Raw genomic sequence first — 25,314 nt, 5'->3', positions numbered from 1 at the left:
CTCTGCTGCTAAAAAGCGTTAAATAGTGCAATCCTTTGGACAAGGTATGAAAACATTAGATATTTCACGAAAACTTAAGAGTGATCATCATACTGTGAAGAGATATGTGACTGAAACAGAGGACAGACAGAGTTCATGCAGATAAAGACATAATGAGGAAGGTTTCTGCCAGACAAATTCATTGGATTTAGAAAGCAGCTGCCAAAATACCATTACAAAGCAGCAAACAGTTATTTGAAACTCCTGGTGCCTCTGGAGTCCCTCGAACCTCAAGGTGTAGGATCCTTCAAAGGCTTGCTGTGGTGCATAAACTTACTATTTGGCCACCCCTAAATAGTGTTCACAAGCAGAAACGGTTGCAGTGGGCCAAGACATACATGAAGACTAATTTTCAAACAGTCTTGTTTACTGATGAGTGTCGAGCAACCCTGGATGGTCCAGATGGATGGAGTAGTGGAATGTTGGTGGATGGCCGCCATGTCCCAACAAGGCTGCGACGTCAGCATGGAGGTGGAGTCATGTTTTGGGCCGGAATCATGGGGAAACAGCTGGTAGGGCCCTTTAAGGTTCCTGAAGATGTGAAAATGACCTTTGCAAAGTATATAGAGTTTCTGACTGACAACTTTCTTCCATGATATAAAAAGCAGAAACGTGCCTTCAGGAGCAAAATCATCTTCATGCATGACAATGCACCATCTCATGCTGCTCCCTCTGAGTCATTGGCTGCTATGGGCATGAAAGGAGATAAACTCATGGTGTGGCCACCATCTTCCCCTGACCTCAACCCTATAGAAAACCTTTGGAGTATTGGAGCGCCCCCGGAGGGCAGTGGGGTACTCGGTACCGGGTCCTTCGGTTCTCAAGGGGGATGTTACGGTGGCTGACCCGGTCCGTGGCCCTCGGGAGGTCCGTTGTAAAAGGGGGGAAAGGTCTTTAAAGGGGAAATGTTCGTGATGCCACCTGTGGTATTCGGTCAGGGTGACCAACGCTGCTTTAAGGGGTCCGCTGGGGTGATGTTATGGCAGCTAGGTGGCATACCTTCCCACAGGTGAAGTGTATCCCCAGGGCTTCCCAGTGTGTAGATGGTGGATGCTGAGAGGCGCAGTGAAGAATGAGGACACAAGGTTGCAGTCTCTTTACCTTTTTACTGAAGGTTTCAGCATCCACAGTGCATAGCACCAGATCACAGGGTAGGCAGAGTCCGGCCGGTGTGGAGGCAAATCCAGAGTCCCCTTATCCAGGTGGAAATCAGTAGCCTTCCTCTAGCGCCTAGGTGTTGTAGTACCTTAATGCTGAGCTTCTCATAAGGTCCTCACAACTATTGTACACTGTGTTCCAAATTATTATGCAAATTGGATTTAAGTGTCATAAAGACTTAATTGTTTTGTTCTTCAAATAAACTTGTGGATGGTATTGTGTCTCAGGGCTCTATGGATCACTGAAATCAATCTTAAACACATGTGATAATTGGTTTTCCAGGTGATTCTAATTAAAGGAAAACTACTTAAAAATGATCTTCCACATTAATAAGCAGGTCACAGTTTTCAAGTAACATGGGAAAGAAAAAGGATCTCTCTGCAGCTGAAAAGCATCAAATAGGGCAATGCCTTGGTGAAGGGATGAAAACATTAGAAATTTTCCAAAAACATAAGCATGATCATCGTACTGTTAAGAGATTTGTGGCTGTATCTGAGCACAAATGTGTTTGTGCTGATAAAGGCATAATGAGGAAGATTTCTGCCAGGCAAGTTCATCGGATTAAGAGAGCAGCTGCTAAAAAGCCATTACAAAGCAGCAAACAGATATTTGAAGCTGCTGGTGCCTCTGGAGTCCCTCGAACCTCAAGGTGTAGGCTCCTTCAAAGGCTTGCTGTGGTGCATAAACCTACTATTCGGCCACCCTTAAACAGTGTTCACAAGCAGAAATGATTGTATTGGGCCCACACATACATGAAGACTAATTTCCAAACAGTCTTGTTTACTGATAAGTGTTGAGCAACCCTGGATGGTCCAGATGGATGGAGTAGTGGATGGTTGGTGGATGGCCACCATGTCCCAACAAGGCTGCAATGTCAGCGAGGAGGTGGAGGAGTCATGTTTTGGGCCATAATCATGGGAAACAGCTGGTAAGGCCCTTTAAGGTTCCTGAAGATGTGAAAATGACCTCTGCAAAGTATATAGAGTTTCTGACTGACAACTTTCTTCTATGGTCTAAAAAGCAGAAACGTGCCTTCAGGAGCAAAATCATCTTCATGCTGACAATGCACCATCTCATGCTGCAAAGAATACCTCTGAGTCATTGGCTGCTATGGGCATAAAAGGAGATAAACTCATGGTGTGGCCACCATCTTCCCCTGACCTCAACCCTATAGAGAACCTTTGGAGTATCATCAAGCAAAAGATCTATGAGGGTGAGAGGCAGTTCACATCAAAACAGCAGCTCTGGGAGGCTATTCCAACTTCATGCAAAGAAATACAAGCAGAAACTCTCCAAAAACTCACAAGTTCAATGAATGCAAGAATTTTGAAGGTGACATCAAAGAAGGGTCCTATGTTAACATGTAACTTGGCCTGTTGGGATGTTTTGGCATTAAATAGCTTTTTTGTTCAGTGAATGTGATCTCCTAATGCTGCAAATTCCACAAATGAGCATTTTCAGTTCTTTAAAACATATCAAATGTTTAGAAATTCTACTGTGCATAATAATTTGGAACAGTGCATTTTGAGTTTTTATTCATTTTGGAGATTATACTGTTATCATTGGGAGGTTTCTTCAATAAAATTCGATGTATAATCTAACGGGTGATGACTTTTATTAGACTGACTGTCATTTGCACCGACCATTTAGGAAAATCTGATAAAAATGTGATTTGCATAATAATTTGGAACATAGTGTAGATCTTCTAGATGTTGTGTCTCTCTCTGTCCCCCAGATGGATAGGACAAACCCGTATGACTGGTGGCCTGAGGCTTTTTACAGGGATTCTAGCACGCCCCAGCCTCCACAAGTTGCCACCGTGCCTCCTGGGTATAGGGCGTATCAGTAACTTGAAATTAGCTGTCCTGCCGGTCTCTGGAGCAAGGCATAAAGGACTGTTGCTCCCTCGGTGTTCCGGCTACCGGTATCCTGCACCTCAGAAGGAGGCAGCCTGTGCAGGGCAGAACTCCTTCTGGTTTCCTCTCCTTTTGCTATGACTTCTCCTCACACTTTACAATACAGTTCTCTGTTCGTGTCTCTTTCTTAGGGGCTGCCGCACGTCGGGCAGGCGCAGCTACGTGGCCTTCTGTCTAGGCCTCTGACAGGATCCCACCGCTAGTCCAAATATGAAAGAGGGACAGCACCTGTTGTGAATTCCGTTCTCAGGCTCCCTCCTGTGGTCATGAGTGGTACTGTGTGAGTTCTGTTCTTGGGCTCCCTCTGGTGGCCTTTAGCGCTTACTGCGGGTCTGTAGCTGGAATCCAGCTCCTCGTTTTCTGCTAGTCTGGCCTCTATTTAACTCCACCTGGACCTCTACTTGTTGCCTGCTGTCGTTGTATTCAGTGCTGGTTCTGATTTCTCTGGACTTCTCTTGTGACCTGCCTCCTCCTGGAGAAAGCTAAGTCTTGCTAGTTCATGTTTGCTCATTATTTCCTTGAAAATGTTTCTCAGTATATGATGAGTTTAGTCCAGCTTGCTATATGTGATTTTCTCGCTTGCTGGAAGTTCTGGGGTGCAGAGTTGCGCCCCTCACATCGTGAGTCGGTGTGGGGGTTCTTGTAATCTCTGCGTGGATTATTTTTGATAGCATTTTAATACTGACCGCACAGATTCCTTGCTATCTTCTTACTATTTAGAGTTAGCGGGTCTCATTTGCTATATCTGTTTTCATTTCTACGTTTGTGCCTTCCCCTTAACTCACCGTTATTATTTGTGGGGGGCTGTCTAAACTTTTGGGGCAATTTCTCTGAGGCAAGTGAGGCTTTGCTTTCTCTCTAGGGGTAGCCAGTTTCTCAGGCTGTGAAGAGGCGTCTAGGATTTTAGGTAATGCTCCACAGCTGCCTATAGTGTGTATTGATAGGATCAGGTCTGCAGTCAGTATAGCTCCCACATCCCCAGAGCTTGTCCTAAAGATTTCTGTTACTTAGCAGGTCAGTTTGCGATCCTTGCCACCAGGATCATAACAGTACAGCAGGCCATTAAAGTGTTAATGCATCGCAAAAGAGGGATAAGAGAGGTCTTGAGTTCATTTTTTTTTTCCTCTGCAGTGTGTCTAGCCTCTCTCCTCCCCTTAATCTCTGGGTGATTCAGAATTCAGCTGCAGACATGGACATTCAGAGTCTGTCCTCTAGTCTGGATCATCTCACTGCAAGGGTACAAGGTATCCAGGATTATGTAGTTCACAGTCCTATGTCAGAGCCTAAAATACCAATTCCTGAGTTGTTTTCTGGAGATAGATCTAGGTTTTTGAATTTCAAAAATAATTGCAAATTATTCCTTTCTCTGAGACCTCGTTCCTCTGGTGACCCTGTTCAGCAAGTTAAAATTATTATTTCTTTGTTACGTGGTGACCCTCAAGATTGGGCATTCTCTCTGCCGCCAGGAGATCCTGCATTGCTAAATGTGGATGTGTTTTTCTGGCGCTTGGATTGCTTTATGAGGAACCTAATCTAATAGACCAGGCAGAAAAGGTTTTGCTGGCTCTCTCTCAGGGTCTGGATGAAGCAGAGGTTTACTGTCAGAAGTTTAGGAAATAGACCAATAAAACGCTGGTCTAGCCGCACCCATATAAATAAGTTTAAAAACTACATATCTCTATGGATATAGGGGTGCACATCCTTACCAGGGGATCCATCCCGGTATCCAAGTCCAAATCAAATATAAAAGAGGGACAGCACCACAGCAGTTGTGAAGAAGAGAAAATCACGTTTTTATTCCACCTCCTGCAACGTTTCGGTCCGCAGACCTTTTTCAAGCATGACATAAAAGCACTCCAACCACCATTATATACCAGTAATCCCGCCCCAGCAATTGACTCACAGCCAATAGGACGGTTCAATACAAACAGAACAGATATAAATTACACCAAAACCATATCAATACAGTTAAAAATTTATAACCTATACATAGCCCACCACATATAATCACCCCCCGCAGAGTTACAGCCTCCCTGATCGTTCTTTTAATATACACTATCTCCAAAAAAGCCAAATATAAACTCTCCACGTTCTATTTGTATACACCGGCGATCGCACCAATCCATTTAATGCGTCCACCCCTGTCATAGTAACGGGGCATGTCCATGATTACGCCGGTCCAATCGCATCAGCAGGAGTCCCGTACAGCAGATAGACGTCATATCCCCGGCATGCAACGCTCTCTCCAGCAGCCGCTCTTTAATGCGCATGTCCGTGACGTCATCTTCCCTTCACTCCTCTGTGCGCAAGTCACAATTCAGGATTCCACACCCTTCCAGCGCCGGAAAACACAGCACACCTGCGCATATTCTACACCCTTCCAGCGCCGGAAAACACAGCGCAACGGCGCATATTACATGGAGATCTCCTCCAATGGCATCTCGAGATCCCAGATGTGTACAGAAATTGGTCTAACCCATAATCCAGGAGCTTCACAATATTTCACCATTTCAGGTCCATAGGCAGGGAACAAACTCAACCACATCTCATGGACCTGAAGTGAGAAATCACATGTACAGGGAGAAACCAACATAGAAATCTATGCAATGAATAAAGGCTTAAAGGGACATGCATTACCATAGAATTATAGTACATAAACATATTCCAATGGAGATACATATACATATAAATAGTTAATCATAAACCATCAATAACATCATTATCTCTATATAGAGTCATCCATGGAAAAATTAAATGCATAATGTCCCCAATGGAGGGTAATTTCATAATACGGGGGCTATTCCAATACATATCATAAAACACTATATAACAGAAGTTAAAAACAAAGTTACACCAGCGAGAAGCTACAGTAGAGCACCAGAGCATTTACAAAAGACAACCCTGTGGATAGTCGATATTTAAACCCCTAGGAGAGAGTGTATCCAACTCATATATCCACTTCAGCTCTTTTCTTTTAAGCAGAGAAATCCGATCCCCCCCACGTCTGAGCATTGGTACATCGTCAATAACACGATACCTAAGTTGATTAATTGAGTGTCCCAAGTCATGAAAATGTCGGGGTACTGGGAGGTCAATGAGTTTTTTTCTTATCGTACTTTTGTGTTTAGAAATTCTCGCTCTGACCTCCATCGTGGTCTCCCCTACATAGTAGAGGCCACAAGGGCAGCTCAAGACATAGACCACATAACTGCTTGTGCAAGTGTACCGTTTACGTATAGCATATTTCTTCCCAGTATGGGGGTGATGAAAAGATGCCCCCTTCAGAAGATTGTTGCAACTAGCACAGCCGAGACATGGGAAATTACCCATGCTCGGACGGCTCAAAGTGGTCTGTAGATCTCTCCTTGAACTACCCACATCAGAGGTCACCAACTTGTCCTTCAAACTCCTATTCCTCTTATACGAAAATAAAGGAGGAGATTGAAACTCATTGACATTTCCATGTCCCCTACTCAGTACCGACCAATGCCTCCGAATAATTTCCGAGATCCGTCCACTTTGATTATTAAAAGTTGTAACAAATGGAATCCTCCTTGCCAAAATAGGAGCCACCCTGGGGGTCAGGAGCTCATCCCTATTTTTACTCAATGTTTTTAGTTTGAATTTGTCCAAATCTCTCCTTGGATATCCTCTTATTAGAAATTTTTGACACATTTCATTCAGTCTAGTGTCTATTCTGGACTCATCAGAGACGATTCTCCTGACCCTCAGGAGCTGACTCCATGGCAAAGACTCCACCATTTTACGTGGATGTTCACTGGTGAAATATAACAGATTATTTCTGTCGGTCTGTTTAACAAACAGGTCAGTATGTAACAGCCCCTCATGCTTGTAAACATTCGTATCGAGAAATTGTATACTTGTCTGGGAACTCTCCATGGTGAAACCCAAGCCCGGATGGATGTTATTCAAAAAGGAATGGAACCGCACAAGCTAATCATACCCTCCATCCCAAGGGTATGATTAGCTTGTGCGGTTCCATTCCTTTTTGAATAACATCCATCCGGGCTTGGGTTTCACCATGGAGAGTTCCCAGACAAGTATACAATTTCTCGATACGAATGTTTACAAGCATGAGGGGCTGTTACATACTGACCTGTTTGTTAAACAGACCGACAGAAATAATCTGTTATATTTCACCAGTGAACATCCACGTAAAATGGTGGAGTCTTTGCCATGGAGTCAGCTCCTGAGGGTCAGGAGAATCGTCTCTGATGAGTCCAGAATAGACACTAGACTGAATGAAATGTGTCAAAAATTTCTAATAAGAGGATATCCAAGGAGAGATTTGGACAAATTCAAACTAAAAACATTGAGTAAAAATAGGGATGAGCTCCTGACCCCCAGGGTGGCTCCTATTTTGGCAAGGAGGATTCCATTTGTTACAACTTTTAATAATCAAAGTGGACGGATCTCGGAAATTATTCGGAGGCATTGGTCGGTACTGAGTAGGGGACATGGAAATGTCAATGAGTTTCAATCTCCTCCTTTAATTTCGTATAAGAGGAATAGGAGTTTGAAGGACAAGTTGGTGACCTCTGATGTGGGTAGTTCAAGGAGAGATCTACAGACCACTTTGAGCCGTCCGAGCATGGGTAATTTCCCATGTCTCGGCTGTGCTAGTTGCAACAATCTTCTGAAGGGGGCATCTTTTCATCACCCCCATACTGGGAAGAAATATGCTATACGTAAACGGTACACTTGCACAAGCAGTTATGTGGTCTATGTCTTGAGCTGCCCTTGTGGCCTCTACTATGTAGGGGAGACCACGATGGAGGTCAGAGCGAGAATTTCTAAACACAAAAGTACGATAAGAAAAAAACTCATTGACCTCCCAGTACCCCGACATTTTCATGACTTGGGACACTCAATTAATCAACGTAGGTATCGTGTTATTGACGATGTACCAATGCTCAGACGTGGGGGGGATCGGATTTCTCTGCTTAAAAGAAAAGAGCTGAAGTGGATATATGAGTTGGATACACTCTCTCCTAGGGGTTTAAATATCGACTATCCACAGGGTTGTCTTTTGTAAACGCTCTGGTGCTCTACTGTAGCTTCTCGCTGGTGTAACTTTGTTTTTAACTTCTGTTATATAGTGTTTTATGATATGTATTGGAATAGCCCCCGTATTATGAAATTACCCTCCATTGGGGACATTATGCATTTAATTTTTCCATGGATGACTCTATATAGAGATAATGATGTTATTGATGGTTTATGATTAACTATATATATGTATATGTATCTCCATTGGAATATGTTTATGTACTATAATTCTATGGTAATGCATGTCCCTTTAAGCCTTTATTCATTGCATAGATTTCTATGTTGGTTTCTCCCTGTACATGTGATTTCTCATTTCAGGTCCATGAGATGTGGTTGAGTTTGTTCCCTGCCTATGGACCTGAAATGGTGAAATATTGTGAAGCTCCTGGATTATGGGTTAGACCAATTTCTGTACACATCTGGGATCTCGAGATGCCATTGGAGGAGATCTCCATGTAATATGCGCCGTTGCGCTGTGTTTTCCGGCGCTGGAAGGGTGTAGAATATGCGCAGGTGTGCTGTGTTTTCCGGCGCTGGAAGGGTGTGGAATCCTGAATTGTGACTTGCGCACAGAGGAGTGAAGGGAAGATGACGTCACGGACATGCGCATTAAAGAGCGGCTGCTGGAGAGAGCGTTGCATGCCGGGGATATGACGTCTATCTGCTGTACGGGACTCCTGCTGATGCGATTGGACCGGCGTAATCATGGACATGCCCCGTTACTATGACAGGGGTGGACGCATTAAATGGATTGGTGCGATCGCCGGTGTATACAAATAGAACGTGGAGAGTTTATATTTGGCTTTTTTGGAGATAGTGTATATTAAAAGAACGATCAGGGAGGCTGTAACTCTGTGGGGGGTGATTATATGTGGTGGGCTATGTATAGGTTATAAATTTTTAACTGTATTGATATGGTTTTGGTGTAATTTATATCTGTTCTGTTTGTATTGAACCGTCCTATTGGCTGTGAGTCAATTGCTGGGGCGGGATTACTGGTATATAATGGTGGTTGGAGTGCTTTTATGTCATGCTTGAAAAAGGTCTGCGGACCGAAACGTTGCAGGAGGTGGAATAAAAACGTGATTTTCTCTTCTTCACAACTGCTGTGGTGCTGTCCCTCTTTTATATTTGATTAAGTTTAGGAAATAGTCTGTGCTCACTCAGTGGAATGAGTGTGCCCTGGCAGCAATTTTCAGAAAGGGTCTTTCTGAAGCCGTTAAGGATGTTATGGTGGGGTTCCCCACGCCTGCGGGTCTGAATGAGTCAATGTCGTTGGCCATTCAGATTGATCGGCGTTTGCGGGAGCGCAAACCTGTGCACCATCTGGCGGTATTTTCTGAGCAGAAGCCTGAGTCTATGCAATGTGACAGGATTCTGACCAGAATTGAACGGCAAAATCACAGACGTCAGAATGGGTTGTGCTTTTACTGTGGTGATTCTACTCATGTTATCTCTGATTGTTCTAAGCGCACAAATAGGTTCGCTAAATCTGTCACCATTGGTACTGTACAGCCCAAATTCATTTTGTCTGTTACTTTGATTTGCTCCCTATCATCCTACTCAGTTATGGCTTTTGTGGATTCAGGTGCTGCCCTGAATTTGATGGATTTGTCATTTGCCAGGCGCTGTGGTTTTATCTTGGAGCCTTTGCAATTTCCTATTCCACTAAAGGGAATTGATGCTACGCCATTGGCCAAGAATAAGCCTCAGTACTGGACTCAAGTGACCATGTGCATGACTCCTGCACATCAGGAGGTGATTCGTTTTCTTGTGTTACATAATTTGTATGACGTTGTCGTGTTGGGTCTGCCATGGCTGCAGGCTCATAATCCAGTCTTGGATTGGAAAGCAATGTCTGTGTCAAGTTGGGGTTGCCAGGGGATTCATGGCGATGCTCCTTTGGTGTCAATTGCTGCTTCTACTCCTTCTGAAGTCCCTGAATTTCTGTCGGACTACCAGGATGTATTTGATGAGCCCAAATCCAGTGCCCTACCTCCTCATAGGGATTGTGATTGTGCTATAAATTTGATTCCTGGTAGTAAGTTCCCTAAGGGACGACTTTTCAATTTATCTGTACCAGAACATACCGCTATGCGGAGTTACATAAAGGAGTCTCTGGAGATGGGGCATATTCGCCCGTCCTCATCCCCTTTGGGTGCGGGGTTCTTTTTTGTGGCCAAGAAGGATGGTTCTCTGAGACCTTGTATAGATTATCGCCTTCTAAATAACATCACGGTCAAATTTCAGTATCCTTTGCCATTGCTGTCTGATCTGTTTGCTCGGATTAAGGGGGCTAGTTGGTTCACCAAGATAGATCTTCGAGGAGCTTATAATCTTGTGCGTATAAAACAGGGCGATGAATGGAAAACAGCATTTAATACGCCCGAAGGCCATTTTGAGTACTTGGTGATGCCTTTTGGGCTCTCTAATGCCCCTTCCGTGTTTCAGTCTTTCATGCACGACATCTTCCGAGAGTATCTGGATAGATTTATGATTGTGTACCTGGATGATATTTTGGTATTTTCTGAAGGTTGGGAATCCCATGTGAAGCAGGTCAGGATGGTATTTCAGGTCCTGCGTGCCAATGCCTTATTTGTGAAGGGCTCTAAATGTCTCTTCGGAGTCCAGAAGGTTTCCTTTTTGGGCTTTATTTTTTCTCCTTCTACTATTGAGATGGATCCAGTCAAGGTCCAGGCTATTTATGACTGGACTCAACCTACATCAGTGAAGAGTCTTCAGAAGTTCTTGGGCTTTGCTAATTTTTACCGTCGCTTCATCACTAATTTCTCTAGTGTGGTTAAGCCTTTGACGGATTTGACCAAGAAGGGTTCTGATGTGACAAATTGGTCTCCTGCAGCCGTGGAGGCCTTTCAGGAGCTGAAACGTCAGTTTTCTTCGGCTCCTGTCTTGCATCAGCCGGATGTCTCTCTTCCTTTCCAGGTCGAGGTTGATGCTTCTGAGATAGGAGCAGGGGCTGTCTTGTCGCAGAAAAGCTCTGATGGCTCTATGATGAAGCCATGTGCTTTCTTTTCAAGAAAGTTTTCGCCTGCCGAGCGGAATTATGATGTTGGTAATCGGGAGTTGTTGGCAATGAAGTGGGCATTTAAGGTGTGGCGACATTGGCTTGAGGGGGCCAAACATCGTGTGGTGGTCTTGACGGATCACAAGAATTTGACTTATCTCGAGTCTGCCAAACGGTTAAATCCTAGACAGGCTCGATGGTCGCTGTTTTTCTCCCGTTTCAATTTCGTGGTTTCATACCTTCCGGGTTCGAAGAACGTGAAGGCTGATGCCCTTTCTAGGAGTTTTGTGCCTGACTCTCCGGGAGTTTCTGAGCCGGCTGGTATCCTCAGAGAAGGGGTTATTTTGTCTGCCATCTCCCCTGATTTACGACGGGTGCTGCAGGAATTTCAGGCCAATAGACCTGACCGCTGTCCACCAGAGAGACTGTTTGTCCCGGATAGATGGACCAGTAGAGTTATTTCCGAGGTTCATTCTTCGGTGTTGGCGGGTCACCCTGGGATTTTTGGTACCAGGGATTTGGTGGCTAGGTCCTTTTGGTGGCCGTCCTTGTCGCGGGATGTGCGTTGCTTTGTGCAGTCCTGTGGAATTTGTGCTCGAGCCAAGCCTTGCTGTTCTCGTGCCAGTGGTTTGCTTTTGCCTTTGCCTGTCCCGAAGAGGCCTTGGACGCATATTTCCATGGATTTTATTTCGGATCTTCCGGTCTCTCAGAGGATGTCTGTCATCTGGGTGGTTTGTGATCGTTTTTCTAAAATGGTCCATTTGGTGCCCTTGCCTAAGCTGCCTTCCTCCTCCGATTTGGTGCCGCTGTTTTTTCAGAATGTGGTTCGTCTGCATGGTATTCCGGAGAACATTGTGTCTGACAGAGGATCCCAGTTTGTATCCAGATTTTGGCGGTCCTTTTGTGCTAAGATGGGCATTGATTTGTCGTTTTCGTCGGCCTTCCATCCTCAGACGAATGGCCAAACTGAACGAACTAATCAGACCTTGGAAACTTATCTGAGATGTTTTGTTTCGGCTGATCAGGATGATTGGGTGACCTTTTTGCCATTGGCTGAGTTCGCCCTTAATAATCGGGCTAGTTCTGCTACTTTGGTTTCACCTTTTTTTTTGCAACTCTGGTTTTCATCCTCGTTTTTCCTCAGGTCAGGTTGAGCCTTCGGACTGTCCTGGGGTGGATTCTGTGGTGGATAGGTTGCAGCAGATTTGGAACCACGTAGTGGACAATTTGACGCTGTCACAAGAGAAGGCTCAGCGCTTTGCTAACCGCCGTCGCTGTGTGGGTCCCCGACTTCGTGTGGGGGATTTGGTATGGCTGTCTTCTCGTTTTGTTCCTATGAAGGTTTCCTCTCCTAAGTTCAAGCCTCGCTTCATCGGTCCTTATAAGATTTTAGAAATCCTTAACCCTGTGTCATTTCATCTGGACCTCCCAGCATCGTTTGCCATTCATAATGTGTTCCATAGGTCATTATTGCGGAGGTATGTGGTGCCTGTGGTTCCTTCTGTTGATCCTCCTGCTCCGGTGTTGGTCGAGGGAGAATTGGAGTATGTGGTGGAGAAGATCTTGGATTCTCGTATTTCGAGACGGAAGCTTCAGTACTTGGTTAAGTGGAAGGGCTATGGTCAGGAGGATAATTCCTGGGTTGTCGCCTCTGATGTCCATGCGGTCGATTTGGTTCGTGCCTTTCATCTGACTCGTCCGGATCGGCCTGGGTGCTCTGGTGAGGGTTCGGTGACCCCTACTAAAGGGGGGGGTACTGTTGTGAATTCCGTTCTCGGGCTCCCTCCTGTGGTCATGAGTGGTACTGTGTGAGTTCTGTTCTTGGGCTCCCTCTGGTGGCCTTTAGCGCTTACTGCGGGTCTGTAGCTGGAATCCAGCTCCTCGTTTTTTGCTAGTCTGGCCTCTATTTAACTCCACCTGGACCTCTACTTGTTGCCTGCTGTCGTTGTATTCAGTGCTGGTTCTGATTTCTCTGGACTTCTCTTGTGACCTGTCTCCTCCTGGAGAAAGCTAAGTCTTGCTAGTTCATGTTTGCTCATTATTTCCTTGAAAATGTTTCTCAGTATATGATGAGTTTAGTCCAGCTTGCTATATGTGATTTTCTCGCTTGCTGGAAGTTCTGGGGTGCAGAGTTGCGCCCCTCACATCGTGAGTCGGTGTGGGGGTTCTTGTAATCTCTGCGTGGATTATTTTTGATAGCATTTTAATACTGACCGCAAAGATTCCTTGCTATCTTCTTACTATTTAGAGTTAGCGGGCCTCATTTGCTATATCTGTTTTCATTTCTACGTTTGTGCCTTCCCCTTAACTCACCGTTATTATTTGTGGGGGGCTGTCTAAACTTTTGGGGCAATTTCTCTGAGGCAAGTGAGGCTTTGCTTTCTCTCTAGGGGTAGCCAGTTTCTCAGGCTGTGAAGAGGCGTCTAGGATTTTAGGTAACGCTCCACGGCTGCCTATAGTGTGTATTGATAGGATCAGGTCTGCGGTCAGTATAGCTCCCACATCCCCAGAGCTTGTCCTACAGATTTCTGTTACTTAGCAGGTCAGTTTGCGATCCTTGCCACCAGGATCATAACAAGCACCACAGCAATTGTGAAAAAAGAACCACGTATTTATTCCACCTCCTGCAACGTTTCGGTCCACAGACCTTTATCAAGCATAATACAAAAGCAATACAACCACCATTATATATCATTGATCCCACCCCCTCAATTGACTCGCAACCAATGGGATGGTTCAGTATAATCAGAAAATATAAATAATAATCTAGACATATAAATACAATTAAAAACCACATCCCATGAGCAGCCCCACACAAATACTAACCATTAGCAGGGTTATACCATCCCTGATCGCTCCCTCTATGTAACTAATCCCCAGAAAAAACAGAAATACATCCCCCACGTCCTTATAGTAAACAGCAGCGATCGCACCAATCCATGCGGTGCGTCAGCCGCTGTCATAGTAACGGGGCGTGTCCATAGCGGCAACAGTCCAATCATATTCATGGAGCTCCCACGTGACACAGACGTCATCTGTCCAGCATGCACTGCTCGCACTGCTCGCACATAGGTTGATTCTCCAGGACGTCAGTTCCATATTGCGCATGTCCATGACGCCATCTTCCCCTCATTCCTCTATGCGCAAGTCACAATTCAAAGCCCCGGCACCCTTCATACGCCGGAACAGACTTAGCGCAACCGCGCATATCACAGGGGACTCTCCTGGGATACCATATGATGTCTCCAATGTGCACAATAACAAAGTCAGATACAAAATGCACGAGACTTCATAATATTTCATCACCTCAGGTCCACATGTAAGGATGAAAAATAACTAAATCCAGCCGGGTCTCGGCCATTCCATATGGACCTGAAATGAGAAATCATATATGCAGGGAGAAACCCACATCTAAATACACCATTCATAGAAAAAGTAAAATAGAATAGGTTTTCAGACTAACATAGATATGAGTACTATATAGGCATCCACACATAGGGATATATGCTACCATTGGTTCATAATATATAAATATATAAGGGCTCATTCCCTCCTCATGTCAATTCCTAAATCAACCTGCAGACGTACCTATATGTTATAACCATCACATAATGCTCCTTCCACATGTATTCATCTATGGGGATCGCTTACATATATCCTTATCTATAAGGGGCAATTTCCATATTAAGGGGGCTGTTCTGATTAACACCATAAAATACTATACAACATAGGTTAAAAACAAAGTCAAACCGACGATGAAACTGCAATGAACCCATAGAATGTTTATAGGAGACAACCCTGTGGATAATCAATATTCAAACCCTTGGGGAAAGTGTATCTAGCTCATATATCCACTTTAGCTCTTTTCTTTTGAGAAGAGAAATCCGATCCCCTCCACGTCTAAGTATGGGTACATCATCTATAACGCGATATCTGAGCTGATTGATCGAATGCCCTAGGTCATGAAAGTGTCGGGGTACCGGAAGATCAATGAGTTTTTTTCTAATCTTGCTTTTATGCTTAGAAATTCTAGCCCTGACCTCCATTGTGGTCTCCCCTACATAGTAGAGACCACACGGGCAGCTTAGGACGTACACCACATAACTACTTTTGCAAGTATAACGTTTACGTATTGCATACTCCTTCCCAGTATGGGGGTGGTAAAATACCGCCCCCTTAAGGAGATTATTGCAACTTGCACAGCCGAGACACGGAAAATTGCCCATACTTGGGCGGCTCAAAGTAGTCTGTAGGTCCCTCCTTGTGCTGCCCACATCAGAGACCACTAACTCATCTTTCAAACTCCTATTCCTCCTATACGAGAATAATGGAGGCAATTGGAACTCACTGACACTACCATGACCCCTACTTAGTACCGACCAATGTCTCCGAATGATCTCTGAGATCTGACCACTCTGGCTATTAAATGTTGTAACAAATGGTATCCTCTTTTTAGAATCAGAAGCCACCCTGGGAGTCAGGAGCTCGTCCCTATCTTTACTCAATGTTTTGATTTTAAATTTGTCCAAATCCCTCCGTGGATATCCCCTCATCAAGAATTTATGGCACATCTCATTGAGTCTAGTATCTATCTTGGATTCATCAGAGACAATTCTCCTGACCCTCAGAAGTTGGCTCCATGGTAGAGATTCCACCATTCTACGTGGGTGTTCACTGGAGAAGTGTAAAAGGTTATTCCTATCAGTCTGTTTAACAAACAGGTCAGTATGCAACAACCCCTCATTTTTATAAACACTTGTATCCAGAAATTGTATCCTTGTCTGAGAGCTTTCCATAGTGAAACCCAACCCAGGATAGATGTTATTCAGATAAGAATGGAAGTGCACAAGCTCATCATATCCTCCATCCCAAATTAAGAAAATGTCGTCGATGTAGCACCGCCAGCCCCTCACATGGCTCCAAAACTGTGACCTGTACACATGTTCACCCTCCAGGACAGCCATGTAGATGTTTGCATAAGTGGGGGCCACATTGGACCCCATGGCTGTCCCGCGGCGCTGCAGGAAAAATTCATCACCGAAGAGGAAAAAATTCCTCCCCAGGATGAACTCCAGCAGCGTCAGGGCGAACTGTGCACAGTCAGGAGCCATGTCGGAGCCGGCCAACGCCACACCGACGGCAGATAGTCCCCTGGCATGTTCAATAGATGTGTACAATGAGGTAACATCAAAAGACACCAGCCACGTGGAATCACTGACCCGCACACCCTCCAAGGACCTAATAAAGTCACTTGTATCCTTAACATAGGATGGTGCAGCAATCGCAAATTTTCTCAACAAGTGATCCAAAAAAATTGCTACCTTATTACAAAGAGATCCCCTGCCCGACACAATCGGGCGGCCAGGGGGCCTCTGTAGGTCCTTATGAATCTTAGGTAGGGTGTACAGGACAGGAACCACTGGATGTTCCACCTTCAGATATTTCGCCAGTTTATCATCAATTAAGCCACTGTTAAGTGCCTCCTCAATTATCAAATCCAATTCCAATTTAAATCTCTGGGTTGGGTTCACCTGGAGTCTCTCATACACCTCCATATCAGAAAGCTGTGATCTAATCTCCCCCACATAATATGCAGTATCCATCACCACCAAGGCCCCGCCCTTGTCGGCTGCCTTGATGGTGATGGATTAGATGGGGCTGCTCATGGGATGTGGTTTTTAATTGTATTTATATGTCTAGATTATTATTTATGTTTTCTGATTATACTGAACCATCCCATTGGTTGCGAGTCAATTGAGGGGGTGGGATCAATGATATATAATGGTGGTTGTATTGCTTTTGTGTCAGGCAGGGGATCTCTTTGTAATAAGGTAGCAATTTTTTTGGATCACTTGTTGAGAAAATTTGCGATTGCCGCACCATCCTATGTTAAGGATTCAAGTGACTTTATTAGGTCCTTGGAGGGTGTGCGGGTCAGTGATTCCACGTGGCTGGTGTCTTTTGATGTTACCTCATTGTACACATCTATTGAACATGCCAGGGGACTATCTGCCGTCGGTGTGGCGTTGGCCGGCTCCGACATGGCTCCTAACTGTGCACGGTTCGCCCTGACGCTGCTGGAGTTCATCCTGGGGAGGAATTTTTTCCTCTTCGGTGATGAATTTTTCCTGCAGTGCCGTGGGACAGCCATGGGGTCCAATGTGGCCCCCACTTATGCAAACATCTACATGGCTGTCCTGGAGGGTGAACATGTGTACAGGTCACAGTTTTGGAGCCATGTGAGGGGCTGGCGGCGCTACATCAACGACATTTTCTTAATTTGGGATGGAGGATATGATGAGCTTGTGCACTTCCATTCTTATCTGAATAACATCTATCCTGGGTTGGGTTTCACTATGGAAAGCTCTCAGACAAGGATACAATTTCTGGATACAAGTGTTTATAAAAATGAGGGGTTGTTGCATACTGACCTGTTTGTTAAACAGACTGATAGGAATAACCTTTTACACTTCTCCAGTGAACACCCATGTAGAATGGTGGAATCTCTACCATGGAGCCAACTTCTGAGGGTCAGGAGAATTGTCTCTGATGAATCCAAGATAGATACTAGACTCAATGAGATGTGCCATAAATTCTTGATGAGGGGATATCCACGGAGGGATTTGGACAAATTTAAAATCAAAACATTGAGTAAAGATAGGGACGAGCTCCTGACTCCCAGGGTGGCTTCTGATTCTAAAAAGAGGATACCATTTGTTACAACATTTAATAGCCAGAGTGGTCAGATCTCAGAGATCATTCGGAGACATTGGTCGGTACTAAGTAGGGGTCATGGTAGTGTCAGTGAGTTCCAATCGCCTCCATTATTCTCGTATAGGAGGAATAGGAGTTTGAAAGATGAGTTAGTGGTCTCTGATGTGGGCAGCACAAGGAGGGACCTACAGACTACTTTGAGCCGCCCAAGTATGGGCAATTTTCCGTGTCACGGCTGTGCAAGTTGCAATAATCTCCTTAAGGGGGCGGTATTTTACCACCCCCTTACTGGGAAGGAATATGCAATACGTAAACGTTATACTTGCAAAAGTAGTTATGTGGTGTACGTCCTAAGCTGCCCGTGTGGTCTCTACTATGTAGGGGAGACCACAATGGAGGTCAGGGCTAGAATTTCTAAGCATAAAAGCACGATTAGAAAAAAACTCATTGATTTTCCGGTACCCCGACACTTTCATGACCTAGGGCATTCGATCAATCAGCTCAGATATCGCGTTATAGATGATGTACCCATACTTAGACGTGGAGGGGATCGGATTTCTCTTCTCAAAAGAAAAGAGCTAAAGTGGATATATGAGCTAGATACACTTTCCCCAAGGGTTTGAATATTGATTATCCACAGGGTTGTCTCCTATAAACGTTCTATGGGTTCATTGCAGTTTCATCGTCGGTTTGACTTTGTTTTTAACCTATGTTGTATAGTATTTTATGGTGTTAATCAGAACAGCCCCCTCAATATGGAAATTGCCCCTTATAGATAAGGATATATGTAAGTGACCCCCATAGATGAATACATGTGGAAGGAGCATTATGTGATGGTTATAACATATAGGTACGTCTGCAGGTTGATTTAGGAATTGACATGAGGAGGGAATGATGCCCTTATATATTTATATATTATGAACCAATGGTAGCATATATCCTTATGTGTGGATGCCTATATAGTACTCATATCTATGTTAGTCTGAAAACCTATTCTATTTTACTTTTTCTATGAATGGTGTATTTAGATGTGGGTTTCTCCCTGCATATATGATTTCTCATTTCAGGTCCATATGGAATGGCCGAGACCCGGCTGGATTGAGTTATTTTTCATCCTTACATGTGGACCTGAGGTGATGAAATATTATGAAGTCTCGTGCATTTTGTATCTGACTTTGTTATTGTGCGCATTGGAGACATCATATGGTATCCCAGGAGAGTCCCCTGTGATATGCGCAGTTGCGCTAAGTCTGTTCCGGCGTATGAAGGGTGCCGGGGCTTTGAATTGTGACTTGCGCATAGAGGAATGAGGGGAAGATGGCGTCATGGACATGCGCAATATGGAACTGACGTCCTGGAGAATCAACCTATGTGCGAGCAGTGCGAGCAGTGCATGCTGGACAGATGACGTCTGTGTCACGTGGGAGCTCCATGAATATGATTGGACTGTTGCCGCTATGGACACGCCCCGTTACTATGACAGCGGCTGACGCACCGCATGGATTGGTGCGATCGCTGCTGTTTACTATAAGGACGTGGGGGATGTATTTCTGTTTTTTCTGGGGATTAGTTACATAGAGGGAGCGATCAGGGATGGTATAACCCTGCTAATGGTTAGTATTTGTGTGGGGCTGCTCATGGGATGTGGTTTTTAATTGTATTTATATGTCTAGATTATTATTTATATTTTCTGATTATACTGAACCATCCCATTGGTTGCGAGTCAATTGAGGGGGTGGGATCAATGATATATAATGGTGGTTGTATTGCTTTTGTATTATGCTTGATAAAGGTCTGTGGACCGAAACGTTGCAGGAGGTGGAATAAATACGTGGTTCTTTTTTCACAATTGCTGTGGTGCTGTCCCTCTTTCATATTTGGACTTGGACTTAGAAACCGGGATGGATCCCCTGGTAAGGACGTGCACCCCATTATCCATAGAGATGCCATATTTTTAGGGTGCGGCTTGACTATTTTTTCTTATGAGTCTACCTGGTAGGATCCCACCCCTGTCAGGGAGCCACTAACTGAGCGGAGCTCAGCTAGCAGCTGCCTGAGTCAAGCTCAGTCAGCTTCTTTCTGCCTCACTTTTTATCCAGGCCACCAGTTTTACCTAATTGTGAAGAGTGCCCTAATAGGAGCATAGCTCCCCCTGGTGGACTGAAGTATGAAGTGTGTTGTGTGTTGGTGTAAGGCTGCTTTCACACTTGCGTTTTTGTCTGCAGCGTTTTTTGCACAAAAAACGCATGCGTTTTTTTTTCCTATATTTAACATTGAAAACGCATGCGTTTTTTTGCACATGCGTTGGGTCGCGTTTTCAAACGCATGCGTTTTTTGACTGCATGCGTTCATTTTCAAAAATGCTACCTGCAGTATTTTCTTGCGCGTTTTTTTGCCGCAAAAAAATGCATTGCTGTCTATGTAAACGCATGCGTTTTTAAGCACATGCGTTTGTTTGCGCTAAAAACGCATGCGTTTTTATAGAAAAAAACCAGAAAACACACTAAAAAGTCACCCACCACCATCAAGGTGATAAAGGGATCCAAACCCTAACCCTAACTCTACCCCTAACCTCACCCCTAACCGTTTAATGAACATTTTCTGACAGTCATATTGCCACGTATTTAAGTGCCACGTATCACGTATTTCAGTGCCACGTATGCCACGTGCCACGTATTTAAGTGCCACGTGCCACATATATAAGTGCCACGTGCCACATATATAAGTGCCACGTGTCACATATATAAGTGCCACGTGCCACGTATTTAAGTGCCACGTGCCACGTATTAAAGTGCCACGTGCCACGTATTTAAGTGCCACGTGCCACGTATTTAAGTGCCACGTGCCATGTATTTAAGTGCCACGTGCCACGTATTTCAGTGCCACGTGCCACGTATTTCAGTGCCACGTATGCCACGTGCCACGTATTTAAGTGCCACGTGCCACGTATTAAAGTGCCACGTGCCACGTATTTAAGTGCCACGTGCCACGTATTTAAGTGCCACGTATTTAAGTACCACGTATTTCAGTTGCACGTATTTCAGTGCCACGTATTTCAGTCACGTTTAGGGTTAGGGTTAGGGGTAGGGTTAGGGTTTTCTTGTTTTTTCTTGTTTTTTCTTGTGTTTTCTTGTGTTTTCTTGTGTTTTTCTATAAAAACGCATGCGTCTAAAAAACGCATGCGTTTTACCGCGTTTACATGCGTTTTTCACACATGCGTTTTTTTTTTAAAACGCATGCAGACAAAAACGCAAGTGTGAAACTAGCCTTACCTGGTAAAGAGATCTCCTTTATTGCCCTCAAACGTAACATCACTCCCCCCTAGAGGAGAATGACATTACTGCAACGACCAGGATTCTGGGGCGCTGCAGTATCATCAAGCAAACGATCTATGAGGGTGGGAGGCAGTTCACATCAAAACAGCAGCTCTGGGAGGCTATTCTGACTTTATGCAAAGAAATCAAGCAGAAACTCTCCAAAAACTCACAAGTTCAATGGATGCAAGAATTGTGAAGGTGATATCAAAGAAGGGATCCTATGTTAACATGTAACTTGGCCTGTTAGGATGTTTTTTGGAGTTAAATAGCTTTTTTGTTCAGTGAATGTGACCTCCTAATGCTGCAAATTCCACAAAAAAGCATTTTCAGTTCTTTAAAACATATCAAATGTTTAGAAATTCTACTGTGCCTAATAATTTGGAACAGTGCATTTTGAGTTTTTATTCATTTTGGAGATTATACTGTTATCATTGGGATGTTTCTTCAATAAAATTCGATGTATACTCTAACGGGTGATGACTTTTATTAGACTGACTGTCATTTGCACCTACCATTTAGGAAAATACGAGAAAAATATAATTTGCATAATAATTTGGAACATGGTGTAATAAAGGGATATTCCAAAAGCACATATTCATTAAAGGATAAGGGATTGAAGTCCAGTGTCCCCCCATACAGTAAGAATACCACAACATCATGCAGTGGAGCACTCCAAAAGGCATGCATATGAGAGAGGAACAGTGGAGTAGCCATAAACCACCAATAGTGTTAAAACAAGAATGTTTCTTTGGAAAAATTAATTAAAAGATAAATAACACAAAAATATATATCATAAGTAAGGAGGATTAACATGCAGAGATACACTGAGTCAGTCCAGCCCAATTATAATATGTATATAACCTGTGTATCCTGTCACCATGTAAAATGAAAGCCCAGAGGAGTAGGTTCACAGTTTGTAATGCTTAACCATAGTGAGGGGAGGAGAAGAGACTCAGTGGGGCTCTGCCAGCACAGCCCCGACGCACATTTCAAAGTACAGCTTTATCAAGGGGAAGTCAGGATATTAGTTTAGTATATATGTAAATCAAAAATGAATATGCTCTGCTCCCTATGCTCATTATCCCACCCACCTGTTGGCAGTGACATCAGTGATATTAAAAATCTTCACTTTCATTTACTATCACTGACGCGGGCGCAGAAGGATGGGCGGGATTATAGCATGGGGAGCACTGCATGTGAATTTTGGATTTACATATGCTTCACTTGCTGGCACGCGGCTGTGAATTCTCCGGTGATTCCAGAAAAAAAAACAGAGAAGCTACAGCAATAAAAGTTACATATTCTGAAAGGGCTGCCCAAGCCCTATTGCAGGATACTATTAGTATCGTACTAAAAAAAATCCCCTGACGTATTTCCTTTAAGGGGACCCATTCTGACCCCCAAAGCAGGTGGAATTGTGCATTATGCCAAGAGGAAGCCACACTATATTGTCATTACCAAAGCAGCTTCCATTAAACCACTAGTATTTCAGTCTCTATACTCCAGTGTTGGCAGTGTGCAGAATATTCTTATACAGTATATACTGAGTAACCGAGTAGTACAGAGAATCCAGGTTTGTCATAGGTCCACACAAGGAGATTCTTTACAACCTGGTGACACCTAAGGGTTTCTGCCTTTATGAGCTAAACATAATAGGCTATGTAGATAGCAGCTTTGCTTGGTAACTTTTTTCGTACATGGAATATGCAATATTCATGGGGCCTGCTTGTCAAGTCTAATATTTCCTTATAGGTGCTGAAGGAAGACTCATAATAGCACAATGCAATTTCCCTTTTATTTTCATGAACAATCAATTCAACTCTTGCACCAAAGAGGGAAGATCTGATAACCAGCTATGGTGCTCAACAACTCCAAACTATGATACAGATGGCCACTGGATCTTTTGCGATGCGACAGGTATGAATCCTGGCTGAATAATGGCTGCATCAATTTATAAACACAGTCCACCACTATTTTTATTTTGTAGTGTTATTTTGCCACACATTTCCATTTGGTTAAAAGAAAACTCAATATTCATGCCATCTTCATATTAGAAGCTTTTATACAATGTCTTTTTTAGATACCACCACCTCAAGTACTTCCAATCTTCATCTTGTGGTGATACTGTGCCTTGGATTTGCCGTACTGTGTGTCTGTCTTGTTGGGTTCTGCATGAAGTTTCAGTGGATGGGTGAGTTTCTGCATTATTTATTACAAAGGACATTTCCCCAGTGTAACAATGTTAAACTGGAAACATCCTGGAATATTGGCTGCAGAGCTTAATAAAACGCAGTTTTCATTTTTATTCTCATCTTCATTGCTGAAATATTATGTTGTAAAGTTTACGTTACAAATTATGATAAGTCTAAGGGGGCATCACAAGAGATTTTTCTCTGGGAGGGTGTACTTTTTCCCCAACATGACGTTGACCAATCATGAGTAGGAGACGTTATGCAGACGAAATAACACGCTCCCAGAAGGTCCAAAGAACATGCTTTCTCTTGTGAGTTGTAATGATAGCCAGTCCTGCTCTCAGCCTTGATCTCTACAGCTACTGTGTAAATCAGGGGTGGGCAATTCATATTCCAGAGGGGCCATATGCGAGACCATGACTTTTGTGGAGGACTGAACCAATGGACTAAAATTAATTCTGCTCAATATTAATATTAACCTATTAATTATTTTATAATAATATTAATTGTATCACTTAATATTGAGCAGAACTAAGCATGCCGACACCCCCCTATATACAGCTCTGGCAAGCATTAAGAGACCACCACATCAAAACCCTGTCATGGGCTTCCCAATCTCCAGACCTGAATCCCATTGAAAACCTCTGGAATGTAATCAAGAAGAAGATGGATAGTCACAAGCCATCAAACAAAGAAGAACTGCAATGTGAAAGACTGGTGGAAAGCATGCCAAGACGCATGAAAGCTGTGATTAAAAATCATGGTTATTCCACAAAATATTGATTTCTGACTCTTCCTGAGTTAAAACATTAGTATTGTTGTTTCTAAATGATTATGAACCTGTTTTCTTTGCATTATTTGAGGTCTAAAAGCACAGGTTTTTTTTTGTAATTTTGACCACTTCTCCTTTTCAGAAAAAAAAACAAAATTTATTGCTTGGAAATTCGGAGACATGCTGTCAGTAGTTTATAGAATCAATGAAAAATTTAAATTGTTCTCAAAAATATACCTGTAAAGAGGAAAATCAAACAAACTGAAAATTTTGCAGTGGTCTCTTAATTTTGCCAGAACGGTACAGCATGAGCTCCACACAGCCCCTATATAAAGTATGAGCCCACACACAGTCCCCTACAAACAGTATGATCCAACACTCAGCCCTCTATGTACAATATGAGGCTGTCATGATTCCTCCTCTCAGTGTGGTAAGTGGCAGCTCAGCCATCCAATCTGGGGCAGGGGTATGCCGAGTTGTCAGTATTATGATAGACTGCTCTGCTGTCCAATCTGAGGCTTGGGCATGATGAGCAGTCCGTGTGATAAGTCACAGTCAAGTTGCCCAATCAGGGCCAGGGCGTGCTGAGCTTCCTACAGGTGACTCTTGTTAAGAATTATTCCAGGCTATTAAGCTGGCTGTCTGCCTCTTTGTTCTGTGAGGTGTGTTTAATTCTCTGATCTTATTGCCCGACCTAGGATTTGTTTTGACTACTCGTGTGTGTTATCCCTTTTGCTCTTGATGATTTCTGACCTCAGGTAACTGACCTAGGACTTGGACCCTGATTATCTGATTGTCTTAGCCCATTATCTTGTCATATCCTCCTGGCATTTGGACCCTGGACTGTTGACCACGATTTTGAGTATAATGCAGCCCCCATAGAGTATAATGTAGCCTCATAGAGTATAATACAGCCCAACAGAGAATAAAACAGCCCCATAGAGTATAATGCAGCTCCCATATCCATATGGTATAATGCAGCCTCAGATAGTGAAATGCAGCCCCCATAGAGTAAAATGCAACTCACATGGAGTATAATGCAGCTCCATAGAGTACATAGAGTATAATGCAACCCCATAGAGTATAATGCAGTCCCATAGAGTACATATAG

At 43.7% G+C, this 25,314-nt stretch overlaps 1 protein-coding gene across 2 annotated transcripts in view; it reads left to right on the top strand.

Annotated features, from left to right (window-relative positions):
- Nucleotides 1-25,314, top strand: part of LOC143768940 (72 kDa type IV collagenase-like) — a 214,296-nt gene that overhangs the window by 124,466 nt on the left and 64,516 nt on the right. For both annotated transcript variants that reach the window (XM_077257544.1, XM_077257546.1), the window contains exons 4-5: nucleotides 22,992-23,156; nucleotides 23,320-23,430. In XM_077257544.1, the coding sequence (XP_077113659.1) occupies nucleotides 22,992-23,156; nucleotides 23,320-23,430 (276 nt within the window). The remainder of the gene's footprint in view (nucleotides 1-22,991; nucleotides 23,157-23,319; nucleotides 23,431-25,314) is intronic.

Source organism: Ranitomeya variabilis, chromosome 4 (assembly GCF_051348905.1).
Source record: "Ranitomeya variabilis isolate aRanVar5 chromosome 4, aRanVar5.hap1, whole genome shotgun sequence".
In the NCBI taxonomy this organism is placed as follows: domain Eukaryota; kingdom Metazoa; phylum Chordata; class Amphibia; order Anura; family Dendrobatidae; genus Ranitomeya; species Ranitomeya variabilis.
Note: the sequence above shows the minus strand (reverse complement) of the source record. Positions and strands in the feature narration are given on the sequence as shown.